Source organism: Cynara cardunculus, assembly GCF_001531365.2.
Source record: "Cynara cardunculus var. scolymus isolate 2C chromosome LG 3, CcrdV1, whole genome shotgun sequence".
Lineage (NCBI taxonomy): Eukaryota > Viridiplantae > Streptophyta > Magnoliopsida > Asterales > Asteraceae > Cynara > Cynara cardunculus.
Window position 1 is genome coordinate 36556665 of NC_037530.1, and position 16494 is coordinate 36573158.

General features: G+C 36.6%; 2 protein-coding genes across 2 annotated transcripts; one reads left to right on the forward strand and one right to left on the reverse strand.

Annotated features, from left to right (window-relative positions):
* Positions 1-1066: 1066 nt before the first annotated feature.
* LOC112509210 (calnexin homolog) lies at positions 1067-4190 on the forward strand. The gene is made up of 6 exons (XM_025114065.1): positions 1067-1162; positions 1245-1314; positions 2302-3428; positions 3524-3595; positions 3667-3783; positions 4092-4190. Exons 1-6 carry the CDS (start codon positions 1067-1069, stop codon positions 4188-4190), a joined length of 1581 nt encoding a protein of 526 aa, XP_024969833.1.
* A 950-nt stretch (positions 4191-5140) lies between these two features.
* Positions 5141-15145, reverse strand: LOC112508859 (ribonuclease TUDOR 1-like). The gene is made up of 17 exons (XM_025113662.1): positions 14988-15145; positions 13897-14056; positions 13029-13103; positions 12820-12933; positions 12642-12737; positions 11323-11529; positions 10978-11190; positions 10492-10599; positions 9049-9216; positions 8759-8956; positions 8304-8663; positions 7983-8213; positions 7498-7683; positions 7337-7414; positions 7051-7245; positions 5917-6294; positions 5141-5535 (listed from the first exon to the last, which is right to left on the reverse strand). The coding sequence occupies exons 2-17, from the start codon at positions 14044-14046 to the stop codon at positions 5341-5343; spliced, it is 2952 nt and encodes a 983-aa protein (XP_024969430.1). The 5' UTR covers positions 14047-14056; positions 14988-15145; the 3' UTR covers positions 5141-5340.
* Between the last annotated feature and the right edge of the window lie 1349 nt (positions 15146-16494).

Sequence of the window (16494 nt, forward strand, 5' to 3'; positions counted from 1 at the left end):
AGAATCTAATATAGTGGGCTATCTAAGACTCACCTTACAACAAGACATGTAAAATGTCTGCAAGACCAACGACTTTTTGAGCCAACAATCATTCATCCTTTAAGTTAACCGGACTACATACCATGAGGGGCATATAATATGTAGTTTGATTAAAATATTTAACCAAAAAAATTGAGAACAGAAAAATGCAAAAAAATAAAAACTTATAATAACATAAAGAGTAAATTACATTTTTAGTCCCTATAATTTATTAAAAATTGTAATTTTCATCTTTATGTTTTAAAAACTATAGTTTTGGTTCTTATGGTTTGTAATTAGTTGTTACTAGTGTGTACCCGTACAATGCATTGGTAATAATGTGCATTAGTAACTTGGGAACATGAAAAGAAAAAGTAAACTATATGTTATTTTAATTATAGATTAAGAGATTTTAAGATTAAATGCATAAAGTATTATTACTTAATGCATTATGAGGTGTTTTTTTAAGACTTTGTGCATAAATGTATAGTATTTTGTGCATTAAAAATTGTTTTTAAAACTTTTGACAAATCTGGTTTATAAGATATTATAGATTTTCATCTTTATAATTTATAATTTATTGTTGTTTTAGTCCATGTGGTTTACAATTTTTTACTGTTTTGATCTCTTCTATTTTAAGATAAAAATTATCCCGTAGACCGAAAATAGGAGTAAATTAATAAAATTAAAAAGCATTCTGCGAGTGACGATGTGTTAAAATCTATAACTGCAAAGAGCCGACGTGTTATCATCGGAAGCGTAGACAAAGCACATTCTACGGATCACGGCCGTTCATCTCGTACTTCAATGCAGACGACGCGAGCCATGCCTGAAACATCTACGTGGCAATTTATTATTGTTTGATTTCCGCGCCAAGCGATATTATTGGTTAAACCGATTTGACGTAACCCCTCCCGAGATCCATATATATATATACACACTACAAACTGAAGTGGCACCGTCTCTGCGTTTCTCTTCCGGCATCAATAACGACGTTGGAGAATTCAGATCAAAACGTCTGCTGTGGAATTTGATCGGCGGATCAATTATGGAGGAAAGCAAACGGAGAATGTGTTGTTTGCAGTTCTTTTGTTTGCTTTTGATCGGTTGTTTGGTTTTGGAGATATACGCTTCTTCCGGCACTGTGAGTGATCGAATCTATGAGTTTGTGTTATGCGGTGTTTGGTTTCTGAATTATTATTAACGATTTTGTTGTTGTTGTTCAGATATTCTACGAGTCGTTTGATCAATCGTTTGAGAAGAGTTGGATTGTATCTGAGAAAGAAGACTATTTAGGTGAGATCTGTTTGGATCTAGAATGTGTATTGTTCTGTTGTTTGTTCGTGTATCAGGTAATGAAATTCTGGACGATCGGAAAATTTTATAAAAGAATTGTTAATTATAATCTGAAAAGGAAAGATGAATTAGTTAATTGCAGTTTCTTCTAAAACTGCTGCTGATTGTAGGAACGATAATGTGTTAACGTACAAGGATCTCTTGATCTGGAAATGATAAGATAATTCATTATTGTTTGGATCTCATGTTGGCACATTGATCAAATGCATGCATGAGATTGTTGATTTGTGTACTATAAGATTGTTTAAATAGTAGTAACAAATTGGTAGTCTTTCATTGCATGATCTCCGATTATTTGTGATTTTGAAAGCTCGATATCTTTCAATCGACTCAATCCCTAGAGGATTTCTATATATGCATCTTGCCTTGTGTCTTCATCTTTTTTTCTGAATTGCATTGAACGTCCAAAGAAGAATTAGATATAATGTTGATGCGACAGATTGGCTGTGCTCAATGTTCCATGTGCATAGCATATAACTCGTTTTTTTATGACTCATGTAAATATCATGTTTCTGTTTTCTACATATACTTGCATCCTTGTAAAGTTGCGAATCTGGAATTCTTATATAATAAATCTAAACATTTTTATGTGACTATTCATTTGAATTTAAAAATGTTTAGATTTCTTATATAATTCCTTGGTCGAATTTAAATATTTTTGAATTCAAACAGTGTTCATCAAATTCAAATTCAAATTCAGGTATTTGATTTTTAACATCCGCTCAATTTGAATTCAAATATCTACAATAGGTAACACTGGTTGAATTCGAAATTGAACTTGGATATCAAAGTGGGTTATCAGCCTATTCAATTTGATTCCATTTACCTCTGTCTATAATTAAGTATGCAATGTAATATGCATCATGGTCTAGAATGTAACTTCAATATCACAAACTAATCTAATCATTCATTCATGTGGTTACTCAGGTGTATGGAAACACTCAAAGAGTGAGGGACATGATGATTATGGCCTTCTTGTGAGTGAGAAAGCTAGAAAGTATGCAATTGTGAAGGAGCTGGACAAACCTCTAGAGCTTAAGGACCGCACAACTGTTCTACAATTTGAAACTCGCCTCCAAAATGGTCTTCAATGTGGTGGTGCATATTTGAAATATCTACGGCCACAGGAAGCTGGCTGGACTCCCAAGCAATTTGATAACAAGTCTCCCTACTCGATTATGTTTGGCCCTGATAAATGTGGCTCCACTGATAAGGTCCATTTCATCGTAAATCTCAAGAATCCCATGGACGGGAAGTATGAAGAACATCATCTCAAGGCCTCTCCTTCAGTGCCTTTAGACAAACTGAGCCATGTATACACCGCCATATTGAACCCGGATGACACGGTGATTATCATGATCGATGGAAAAGAGGAAAAGAAAGCCGATTTAATGTCACCTGCAGACTTTCATCCACCAGTACGCCCTGAAAAGACCATTCATGACCCAGAAGATAAAATGCCTGAAGATTGGGACGGCAGATCAAAGATTCCTGACCGAGATGCAAAAAAACCTGATGATTGGGTTGAGGATGCACCTTTAGAAATAATAGATGAGGATGCTGAGATGCCTGAGGGATGGCTAGTTGATGAACCATATGAGATTGATGATCTTGAAGCAGTAAAGCCAGAAGATTGGGATGATGAGGAGGATGGAGAGTGGGAGCGTCCAAAAATTGACAACCCAAAATGTGAGTCTGCACCAGGTTGTGGAGAGTGGACGAAGCCAATGAAGAGGAACCCTGATTACAAGGGTCCATGGTATCCTCCTCTTATCGAAAATCCAAATTACATGGGTGTGTGGAAGCCTCGTGAAATCCCGAACCCCAACTACTATGAAGTTGGGAAGCTCAACATTGAGCCTGTTGTTGCCGTTGGTATCGAGATCTGGACAATGCAAGATGGCATCTTGTTTGACAACATTTTGATAGCAAGTGATGAGAAGGATGCAGCATCCATCAGGGATGCCACATGGAAACCAAAGTTTTCAGTTGAGAAAGAGAATCAAACGATAGAAGAACAAGCAGCTAGTCTTGATGGTCTCAAGGGAACCCAGGTAAAGCAATTAACTTTCTTCTCCTTTAACTTCCATCGACTGTTTTTATTTGTTTATTTATTTATTTATTTATATGCTTATAACATGAATCGCAGAAAGTTGTGTTTGATGTCCTTCACAAGATTGCTGATCTACCTTTCTTGGGTGACCACAAGATGAAGGTTTTGGTAAGTCATTTAATAGGTGTTGTTATTGACAAGATTTTGGAACTCAATTTGTTTTCTTTTTGTGGTTGCAGGAACTAATTGAAGAGGCTGAGAAACAACCAAGCATTGTGGTGGGAATCATAATTTCGATTGTTGTTGTGATTGTTAGTCCCTTGTTGAAGATCCTGTTGGGTAACAGGAAGAAATCAGTGAGTAGCAAGCTTTTCTGAATAAACTCTCCACTTCTTTTCTATAAGCAAAATACTTGAAAATAAATTACACCAAAAAACGATCATATTTTTCTAGTTAATTTGGCATCCATATTGATGTACTTTTTCATCCGTTTTTCATGGTTTTTGGATTTCCCATTTATTTAGTGTTAAACATAAAAAAGAGGTAAAACCTAAACAATTAACAATTTGGACTATAGGTTTGGCGGAGGTTAAAGAAAGACTGAAGCACATGTCAAAATTCCATTGGAATTGAAATGGATCCTTTATTGTTGTTTTTTGGTCAGGGAAAGGTGAAGGATGTTGGCAAAACCTCAAGTGGTGAGGCAGATGATGAGGATGCCGCAGCTGCTCATCATAAGAGGAATACAAGGCGTGACAGCTAGCTAAACAAGTCATGAAGATCGAGGGAGAAAGATCAAAGAGCAGTTTTAGGGGTCAGATTAGGCTCAGTTATGGTAGAATCTAGGCTTTTAGTTTTGGTCCTAAGATTTATAATCTAATTACAAGCTGTCTTCTTTTCTTTTTTTCTGTATTTTTCTCTCTTTTTTAAATAATTCATCAAATTCTTTTATACATAAACGAGAGATTTTTTTCATGAAAATAAGACACTTGTAGGTGGATAAAAATCAAATGTCTCATTCCTATCCAACAGCGAGATCATACATCAGATATTTATTTATTTTATATCTATCTAATTCACATTTACATTCATATTATCTCACTTGTTCCGTGTATTCGTATGACCAATAGACATGAAGAAGAAGTTAAAAATTGAGACAGATGATTGTTTCATTGAAAGCTTTAATACTGCTCTTGTAAAATTTACATCTATCATGACTTTCTTTTGGGAACATCTACAATCAAATGGAAACTGATGCAGCCAATCTCAGAAGAAGAAAAAAATTTACATAGCAAATAAAACATGATTCCCTGAAATAATCCATACCACCATACCAGAACAGTAAAGAAAAAGAAATAAAAATTGAGGCTCCACAAGACCCTATCATATATCTTGAAGAGTAGAGTCTTCCCCTGGGGATAAGCCTTTGTCATTTTATATTTTACAAGATCAAACTCAGAAAAGTTAATGAACAAAAAACCATGCCAGTTTAGATGTTTTTGAAGATGCAAAACCAAACAAACCCGGTATGTTGCACAAAAAGAGTAGAATATGCTGAAAGAAGAATAGAACAGTCGTTTTCGTTATGTTAGATTTCAATTGGTGTGTGTACTTGTAAAATAAAGCCACCATGAGACTACAAACTTTGTTCAATGGATTTGAAACCTGCAAGGGAATCAACTCCCTACAAACAAATCAATGTGAGAATGGAAGTAAGTTAAACTCCGAAAAGTAAGCTTATATCACAAACAAACATCCGTACCGCTTAACAACTCATGTCCCTGCCATTACTGCTCGCTTTATTAAGTCGTATAAATTAAACTACTACAGAATGCAAAACAAAATTGTGCTCCCAAATAAAATTAAATAGAACAAACGAAAATCTCCAAAAACATCCAACTTCCTATTTCTTTTTAACGTTTGCCAGCAGCACCTGTTTTCTTAGCAGGCAGAGGGTTCTCATCGTCATCAGACTGGATATCACCATACTCCCACATTCCCAATCTTTTGGTACGCGCTTCTGTCTGATGCTTTTCTAATTCATCCAGCACAGCTTGTCGGTCTTTAGGCTCCCATCTCCTCCTTTTCTCCAACCTTGCTAGTCCTCCCTGCACCACCATTTTCAGATCATTACAAAAAAAAAAAAAAAAAACTGAGGCCAAGGTGCATTTTTGTTTTTCAAGAGGTGTTAGAATTCTAATGTCTTATTTCACTTCTGATTGATAAGAGGTGGTGCTAAAGTCTGAAAGCAAAAGAATCAAGAAGAATATGAAGTCTTATTTCACTTCTGATCGATAAGAAGTGATGCTAAAGTCTGAAAGCAGAATCAAGAAGATTGTGAAGTCTTATTTCACTTCTGATTGATAGGAGGTGATGCTAAAGTCTGAAAGCAGAATCAATAAAACTGTGTTTTTTGTTATCTGATAAACGTCTAAATATGTGTAATTGTCCTTTTACCCATAAATCGCTTTTAAATCAAAAATACCAACCTTCAGCATCATGGCGTTAACACTCGTATCGGCTTCCTCATCAATCAAAGTTACCAAAATAATAGTTCCGGTTCCTTGCCCTTTCACTTTTCCTCCAGAAGTATCCCTCTCCTCAATCACTGCCCTGAATTCCTTTGGCCCGTTAAGTGTGCTTTCGCTTAGAAGCATGGCTGCTTCCTGACCGTAATCCTCCTCCAAAGTCGGTACCTTTAAGTAAGCAAGTTGGCAAAGTTGAGCCAGCCCAGGTGCAGACGATACCGATGCATCCAGTGGACGCAACTGGGTATATGTAACAGCTTCTTGATTTCCATAATCGATGTAAAAGACTTCGAATCTGTCTTTAGTCGATTGAACGACACCACGTGGAGCGCTTACGACCTTACACATCATTCAAAGAAACAAGGATCAAATTCATGAGACACGAGGAATTCATGAGATTGAAAGATCGTTCTAAATATTAAGCATTTTGCCGGGCAGGAAAACAACATCTGGTACCGGACCAATGATTTGGGCTCAAAATAACAGGGGTCAAGGTCGACCAATGAGACGATCGGTGATAAGCTAAACAGCCCGGATCACTAGCTAAAGGGCTTTTTGGCCAGTGTTCCACTAAGTCCTGTGTGGGATAAAGCAGTCTGTGTGGATTAATCTGTCTGTATATAGTAGGAAGGTTTTTATTTGGGAAAGTTTTTTCATAGATGGAAGGACCGTGTTTTTTAATTGGGAGGGGCAGGCTTGCGAAAAACTTGGCTTTCTACATAAAGCTCCCCCCTAGAAGCTTACTAAATAAGCCACTTTCTATATCATTAAGCCATGACCAAACAGTCATGTATAGCTGACAGAATAAGTCATGAGTCTCATTAAGCCCATTAAACAGCTAACAAACAGGCCCTAAGGCCCCTAAATGACCGCTCAGCGATAAAGGAGATATATAAAAGAAGAATCTACTTCAACCAATATTTTCTTAGGCACGGCCATACATAACCAAAAGCTCTGTCCTGCCTCTCTATCTATCCTAGGGATGGAAGGGCAGAGTCCTTTGGCGATAACCCCGCCCGCCCCCCTCCGCCAAAACTCGGGAATCCAGGCCTCGCAATCACTATTTCAACTCATTTGAAGTTAAATTACTCTTACCATGGCTCGGTTCCAAGAGTTATCTGCACTAAACTGAGCGAGAACAATATCGCCCTTCTTTGGGTTAAATGCACCAAGCACGGGTGCTTCTTTGAGGTTTAAAGAAGCAAGTTGTTGCTGGATGGAAGCAACTTTCTGATCTGCAACATTCTGAACATAGAATTTGCCTCCGCCAAGGACTTCAGTCACCACGGCCTGAAAGCAAACCATTTAAATTTTTGAAATTCTGAAACTGGTTTCATACAGATTAGTCTTTGGTAAATCAATAATTCACAATTCTAAAGACCTTGAATTCTTCTTTCTGTTTTCTATCAGGAGCTGCACCATTAGTAACTTCCTCTCCTTCCACATAGTTTTCCCATATCTGCCAAAAAAAAAAAATACTATCAATTAGAGCTCTGATTCCACAATTTAATACTCACTGAGATGCAAAACCAAGCTTCTTGCCTTCAATTTCTGCTTCTTGGCAGACTGCTCGGCTTGAGCAAGAAGATGAGCATCTGGAATCCTATCAGCGCCAAACGTCTGAAGTCTTGCAAGTCCAGCTTCCAGAAGAATGATTGCCACATTAGATTTTGATTCCCACAAAGAGCCCAAGAAGGTACCAGTTCTATCAACTGTTTCCACTTCAATCTGAAACCAGAAAACAAAAAACATGCTTAATAGATGAATTAATATTCCCTTGTCCCAAAATAAATGTCCACAATGAAAAAGACAGTGTTAGAAATGTGTAACTATTACACTTTTTAATTCACTAAATAACAAATTTACCCTTAATAATAGAGGGGGTAATGAATTTCTTCATCCTATAATTAAGGGTATAATTGAAAAGTAGGAGCTTACTTTGGGAAAAACTATAATAAAAATGGAAATTTTATGCATGCGTACACAAACGAAATACAAGTAATACTAGGATGAAAAAAGACTAATACCTCTACATCCCTCTGCATTATCTTCCGTCTCATAAGTGAAATTGCTTCATTGGAGTAAGGCTCATCACGTCCAGGGCATCTGACCCCAGAAAATGAGAAAGCGATGCTGCATGTTTCTTTAGGGACAAATAGTTTAAATCTGTGACCACTAAGGACGTATTCAACAACAGCAGTCATCCTCCTGTTTCGTTGCAGAAACGGGAGGAAATCTTTGGCTTTCTTGGCCGAGGCCTGAAGAAATCACGATATAAACAAAAAATGTTAAAATATTACACAAACACACACAGGCCATAAACAAATAAGTAGTTTAGAGTTTCTAACCGTCAAGAGATCCATAATGTGCATAACAGGAGGGTCTTTAGCAGAATGAATTCCCTTCTTTCCAGCAGTAGCACGAGTTTCAGCTGCAAGAAGATTCTCGTAGTAATTTGATCTTTCCTCAAAGTCTCTATGTCTAATGACAGTGCCAAACCCACGAGCAATAACGAGTTCAGCAACATTCACACCAGGCTGCTGAGTGACTGCTGTAGGGGGAGCAGCAGAGACATCTTCACTTTCCTTCCCTTGAGACAAGAGGAAGACTGATCCAAAGCCCATTACCCTTGAATCTGCTGGCCCAGCTGGGGCAGCAGATCCATCGGCAAGGGGGACCTTCCGAGAGTATTCCATTGAAACTTGAACCTAAAGTTATTGAAAGCATTAAAATTAACCTCCAATTTCCCGTTCCAAGTTACATATAAACATTAAAATGAAATTAAAAGAAAAAGTGTCTTTACTTGACGGCCAATTAATCTTGTTCTCAGAAATTCCCTTGCTTCACGGGCATAAGGAGCAGGTTTCTCCTCTCTCCGTGGATTTCCCAGTTTGGGGCACCTGATACTTGAGAGATTGACTCGTCGCTCAGCTGCTGGACTGCCGAATGGAAGAGAATCATCCGCAACAATGATGCAGTCCCCACTAACAACTTCTACTACCTGTAGAAAGTTAAAGAGAAAAATACTTCTAAATAAACTTTGAGAAAAATGGAAGACAAAAAGTAGTTCATGAAGCTTTTTCTTAAGCCAACCTTTCCAGTGAAATTGTCTGATATCGCCTTTGAATTAGTGGCTGGGGGTACATAGTTTGTCCAAAGCCTCAACTTGGTCTTCTTTGCTTGAAGTTCTGCAGCCTTCAACTTCCTCCTGGCTTCATCTTCCATCATACTTGCACTCCACTCGACATATTTAGCATATCCCTACACAGGGAGGAGATAACAAGATAAGAGAAGGCAACCATTTCAGAGGGTGCCAAATAAATGAACATTATTTTGCAGCTTCAACTCTTATAAGAACAATAATCAACTTGATGAACAAGGAGCAATACAAAAATTAGATTAGCCTTCTTAGTCACTAAGATAAAAACTAAGCAAATGCTAGGATACTAGTTAACCACTAACTCCCCAATTCATATTTTTGTAAAACCAGAAAGCACGCACATGCGATCACCCTGGCAACCAATTTATCATCGTCTAAATTCATTTTAACAGCCTAGAGGAAATATTGTGACGTCTCATCATATAAGAAACCCATAAAACATACTCCCTCTGACCCAAGAAAACTGTAACACTTTGTTCGGATATCCTGTTAGTATCCCACTATTTCCTAGTTAGGAAAGTTCAAAAGGAAACTATTGCCACCCATTATCGTAATAAAAATGTAATTGATTTTGATCCACAAAAAGTCAAACAAATTCCTTACATATCGAGCGAGAGACGCAGCAATGTGCATTGAATGGAGAGAGAAGCTCCCATTATTAGAAAAAGAGCAGGGTTGTAGAGATATTTATTTGGACAGAGTACAATACATCTGCAACTGTGAAAAGAGTGCAGAAAATTGACATATTCTTCTAGTAATGTGCTTCAGGAGAGAAAGAAGATGATTTATGGCAAATACAGATTACTGTTCCTGTTTCATGGTAGAGGATAATGAATATGTATGCCAGGAGTCCCAGAAGACTGCAACTTCAACACTAGAGAATATAGCAGCATTCAAGCATATAAACCATGCATAGACATACAGCAGAAGGAAGAAGAGTCAGACCACTCAGAGCACTACTGACGATAAAAAAGAGACTTCCAAAGCTCTTGCAAGGAAGTTAGCGTCTTAACTTTATTTGTACTTGATTAGAATGTTAGAGAACATCCATAAACATGAAGCTTACATAACACATTACTAAGACATCTTTTATATGGCATATATCTCTATAATCTAGCCTGGAAGCACATGAGATCCAGTGTAGGCAATAAAGGAAGCCCCAAAAAGGGCTAAATGCATCCAGACCCGTTAAGTTCCTAATTGCACAATGAGCAAATCATTTTTTGCAACAATTGGAACAATGGAAGTGGTTGACAAATAAAGGGAACAGGAAAATAGACAAATAAAAGGAACTGGTAGCATAATATGCTATAAAAACAGCAATGATAATGTAGACTGATACATCAGATACTGAAGACATACAGAACACAACATACATTTTCAATAAGCTCCATTGCCAGGTCCTTTGCTGATTCACCATCGGAGTAATAGACAGAACCAATCAAATTGCTGAACTTGTCAACACCCTCGAGAACAATGCGGACCTGCAGGTTACATCATCAGCTAGACTATGTGAAGCAGTAACATAGAGAGAGTGCAAAGTGGAGAATCTTGCAACTCAACTTCTGTCAAATAACTTGTCAAATCATATCCATTGCGTAATCTTTTTTAATAAGCACTCTGACGCTCACAACAGAAGTTGAATTAAGCAGAGAATAGAGATTCACTCTCACAGCTGAAGTTTGATCAAGTGTTTCAAAAAAATCAATGAAGGGGAGACCACATTGCACCAAGACTCCTTGGCTTTACAACAGTTGGAGGAAGTCCTTGCAACTTGCAAGCGGCCCTTCCCTTACACATATGCAAAAAGTCTGTTTCCCTTGACGATTCAATAATGCACAAATAATTAAGACATTACTCACATCTCTGTTTAGCACACGAATCTCAGTGAAATGTTTAGCTTCCCTCCCATAGGGGTCTGCGGCAACTTCATTGTAGGTTGATGAGGCAGTAACTCTCTGGGCTGATGTCAAGGGGCCACGAGACTCCGCATTAGCTTCTCCATTTGGTTCATCGGATGGTACTTCAGTTACTATAGTAGATTCTTGTGTTGTCCTTCTTCCCATCGATGGGGACTAGTTAGGAAAAAAGTAATAAGTTTGTACGCACAGCAAAGCATCAACACAGAAGCTCCAAACAAATACCATATAAAAAAGTATGAATGCAAATAGTCAAATAGAATAAGAAATTAAGGATGCACTCCCTACCTGGATTCCAGCAACAAATACTTGGACAAACTGAAACCCCGGAAGCAAATAAACACGAAGTGAGCTCCCATCACGAACTTGCTCTACAATAGCTTCCATGGGTTTGCCTTTGTTTGTAGCTAAAAGCCCCATCGCATCCAGATTGCTGGGATCACCAACAGCAGATGGTGGGAGGTTCCTGATAGCTGCCTCAACAGAACCCGGAGACTAAAAGACAGCAGGAGAATAGCAACATATCATCAAACAGATAACAATACAGCTTTCCAATACATTGATAATTTTTCAAAGGTGGGGCTCCAGCATAACAAGAAAAAGTTCCAAGTTTGTAATGAATATGTGCTCATTACCAAATATCAATGATGAAGCACATTGTCATTAAATCATATATAAATGGACTTGCAAAAAGAAGAAAACTCGAGATTACCAAAGAGCAATTAGCATCTCACACGCGTAGAAGAATTAGCTTGTTCAATGACAAAAGGATATGTAGACTCTCGTAGTGCAATTTGCAAGCAATAGTATTTGTTAAATGCAAATCTCACCAAATTAAGCTATCTTTATTGGAAAATACTAATCCCTCCCTTATTGCAAAATTAGCATCAGGGATCCTATGCTACTTCATATTGTGGAGAGTATCAGGTTGAATGCCCATATATCAAGAGATAAGAAGCAATACACTAACCCAGAAGAAGGAAGAAAATGCCAATAAGAGATGGGTAATAGCATAAGAACTTGTTCATGATGAGCTTCATGATAATTTGTTCATGACCATGAAAAGAAATTGACTTCTTTTGTTCAAGGGTAAACATTTCGATGCTTTTATAATATTCTATAGAACACGGGGTATAATGAGCAACATAGTAGAGGCTATGACACTAAGAGTTCAATTATATACTGCTAGCTGAATAGCGACTTCCCTTCTCTATCTTTCCTCTTTTTTGGTTATCATCGGTTTGAAGAAATGATCGGTTATCATCGCTTTGAAGAAATGATATTTTGGGATAGATTTATCATTTTGTTAACAAAATCAGAGTTGGATGATCCCAATTATTTAGTTAAAAGAGAAGAAAGAAGCATTGATAGCTAAAGAAGCAAAAACAAAGACCACCTTGTACAATCACGTGCTTCAAAAAATGTGTCACGCACCAAACAGAGTCATGTTTGCTCATGCAAATGCAACACTTATATTCAATATCCATTTCAATAGAAAGTATGGTACTTGTTCCATATTAAACCCAAACATTAACCATATTCAGCTTTACCATATGACGAGGAACCAAATAACTAGCAATCAATTGGGTTAAGAGACAGTAACTAACCCTGTCCCATAAACCTACTCCCTGTTGTCTGGCTTGTTCTTCAAGGCGTAGCAATTCAGTATGCTCAGGAGTCACCTCTCCTTTAGCCTCCTTAACCTGTGATCAGTAAGTGCAGCTATGTCATATGCCAAGGTGAAACTAAATAAGTTGTAAATGCAAGTAAAAGAACTTGAACTACCTTAGCCCAGCCGTGAGTGACAACCTCGTTCCCAACATTTGTAGTGCCAATGAAAACACTGCAGAATTCTCGGGAGAAATTTGGAATGGTATATTCCGTTCTAAAAACAACATCCTAGTAAACAAATAGATGAACCAAGATTAATATTTAGATTAGTTGATGATAGAATGAAGCATTAATAGTAGAAATAGGGTTTTATGAATCAGAACCTTTCCTATACACAGCTTCCGTAGATATTCTCTGCTTTCCCATGCAAATGGGTCATCCTGGCCACCTCTCCGTGCCTACATATAGAGGAAGAAAATCAAACCATTACTTAGCAAATTCCAATAGCAATAATAAAGATTTCTGGTAGCAGAAATTAGCATATCCAAGTATAATTCATAGTACAAGTTCATAAAGCTCACTGAAGTAAAAAGAATTACAGAAATTGGCATACATAAACATAATAGTATCACTTATTTTGGAAAACAAGCCAATTTATCTACCAGTTTAGCAGTCACTTCATTATTGCTTTTAAAAAGTGGGTGGTGAATGGTGCACTATTTGTAGTAAAAAATTCCGTTGTCAATAATCAAGCCTTCTGGTAGCAGAAATTAGATATATCCAAGTATAATTCATAGTACAAGTTCAAAAAGCTCAATGAAGCGAAAAAGAGAAATTACAGATCTTGGCACATAAATCAACATAATAGTATCGCTTATTTTGGATAACAGGCTAATTTTATCCACCAAGTTTAGCACTCACTGGTTATGGCTTTTAAAAAGTGGGAAGTGAGAGTTAGTGGTGGCACTATTTATAGTAATAGACAACTGTCTCAAAAGAAAATTTAGAAGCCTGTTAAAAATTTGCAGTTACTAAAGCCAGAATAAAATGAAATGAAGACTGACTTCATTCAAAAATTTGCTTAAAAACCAAATCAGTGTTTAGATCAAATATATGAATATATACCCAGTGCATTCTTTGCAAAGAAGTGTGATAAAATAAACTGCACAAAACATTAGCAAATTTTTGTTGCCACCGAAAAGATAACATAATGATATACGACCAAGGAAGTGGATGTTAAAGTAGACATACTAATCTTGGAGCGGAAAGATGAGCTAAAACGACAGTCTTTTCAGGGGGGATTTCAGCTTTGGTAAATCCCATAATCACCAAGGTGTCACCAGACAAAACAGCTTTTACTTTTCCTCTCAGCCATCCTGAATTTCCAGCTGCTTGCGCCATCACTTAAGATCTGCAAATTTGAAGACATTAGGCATCAAAAATTACATCAGAGGCAACTAAAAGGTGTACCCACAAAGAGGAAAAGATACTAAACCATAATATCTCAAAGAAACATAGCACATAGTTTGCTCATTGTTACACATAGCAATGTCCAACCACTGAATAAATGATTGAGATAGTTTGCTCATTGTTACACATAGCAATGTCCAACCACTGAATAAATTGATTGAGAGATCCGGATTCTGGAAAAGGATCTGTCAGGCAATCACCGTTCCACATTTCAAGATTCATGTTATCCCATTGTGACCGTATATCTTTAGCTTTTTTCATAACAAACACAATCAACAACCATTACATATTCCAATAACTGACCCGGCCTATTCATTCAAGATCTCTGAACTACAGATCAAGCCAATATCAGTACAAGAATATTGTGATGATTCTTCCCCGGTTTAGCATGCACACTCCAAAACACATGTCTACATGTAAAAAAGCCCAACATTTCCTATTGTTCTAGAGCTTGAGAAGAAAAAATATGTTCAACATAAAAACCACTGACACATCTAATCCATCATTTAGAAAAATCAATCAAAACCTAATTAACCGATGTTGAATAGATGATGCGCTCATTAAATTACACCAATCTCCTTTCCAAGAAATACCTACAATACACCAATCCTCAGATCCGTATGCAAAAATGTAATAAAAATTAATATTTTCAACATAAATCCAAGTAAAACCATAGATACACACATTAACACTTGAAGCACATCATACATCGCAAATAATCATCCAAGATCAACAATTCATCAAACAAATCAATCCAACCACTCCGATCTATCAAATAGAGAGCTAATATTCACAGTTCACCGTAACCTCCTGCATGTAAACACACAGATGCGTAAGAAAAGCTTTAGTATTAGATCCGAACAGTACAATACCTGAAGGCTGCCTGCTCTGAATCGATCAAGCAAAACACACAGACAGAAACCGAACAAACCAAAATCAAAGCAATCTAAAATCAAACTTGGAGTGTAGAATTATCAAAATCCACACATAATTAATGCCGAATTCTAACGAAATCGACGGTAATTCGAAATCGCGACAACAGTTTGGCCGGCGGAGGAAATTTTGTGACACTATACAAAGGGGTCGTATTTATATAGGAAGGGTCGAAAATGGAAAGGAGAAGCAATTGAATGTGCCCCTCTATTTGGAGTAAATTACCAAAAATGCCATAAGGTTTACGCTAACTGATTCTGACTGCCCTTGGGGTTGGACTACCAGATAAGTATCTATGACGACATTTTACTTCCACGTCGGATCTTTTAGCCAATCAGAATGCGAGCCGGAAGCTGACTCATCCTTTTTTTGTTACAACTGTAGGTTTTAATCGTGCCTCTTCAAAATAGTAGAAGTGTGGAATTGCATAAATGGCCCCTCAGCTATTCTACACTATTTACTTTTCATCCTTAAACTAAAGTTATGGATTAGGGATACTGTAATTAACTTAAAATATATATACTTAGGGGTTGTTTGGTAGTTGCTTAATAGTTTGGTGCAGAATGATTAAGAGACTCTCATGATATAGTGCACAATAAAATATAATTGTTTGGTAATTGTTTACAATGAAATTTAGGCGCTTAATAGTTAAGGGAGGCTTAAGATACAAAATTATTCAGATGGTTTTAGAATCATTAAGAGTCAAACTTTTTTTTACCAAACAAGATTCACATCTTAACGATTCAGATGTTGCCTTTTAATAGAACTATTAAGAGGTAAATAAACAACCCCTTAATGTAATAAAGTAAGATGGTAACTATTTGAGAACTCCATAAATTATAGGAACTAGGAGATATAGTTGTATAGTCATATCTATTAATTCAATTATTTTAATAAAAATATTTAAGATGATAATTAAGGGACGTTATTGTAATTTAAAATTACCATATACATATAAAGGGGTTGGGTTTCGGTGAGAAGGTAAGTTATTGTGAGAAGGATCTCCATCATTGGATCAATCATAATTGAAGATCAATACTAATAAGATGCACCGAGATAAACCAAATCAATTCACTTCTAAAGACGCAATTCATGAGTGGACATAAGATTAAAAGTGACCAAAGATGGAGATCTATTCTTACGCACGATCCCTAAGTCTACATAAAGAGAGGGGCATAATCACCTACTGTAGATAGAGAGATGCATAATCATTTACTAAAATCAATTATTTAATACTAATTTTTACAAACCTATATGAGTCGTTCATTTATTTGATCAACGGTTATAGTTAAATTAGAGTTTATAGACTGATTAAAAAGGAAATGAAATTAAATAAATATCAAACAAATTATAATTTATTATTGGAAAATAAATTTGATTATTTTTAGAATTAATTTTTTATCTCTTAAATTCGGTTATTATTCCATTTATCTCTTAAATTCGAAT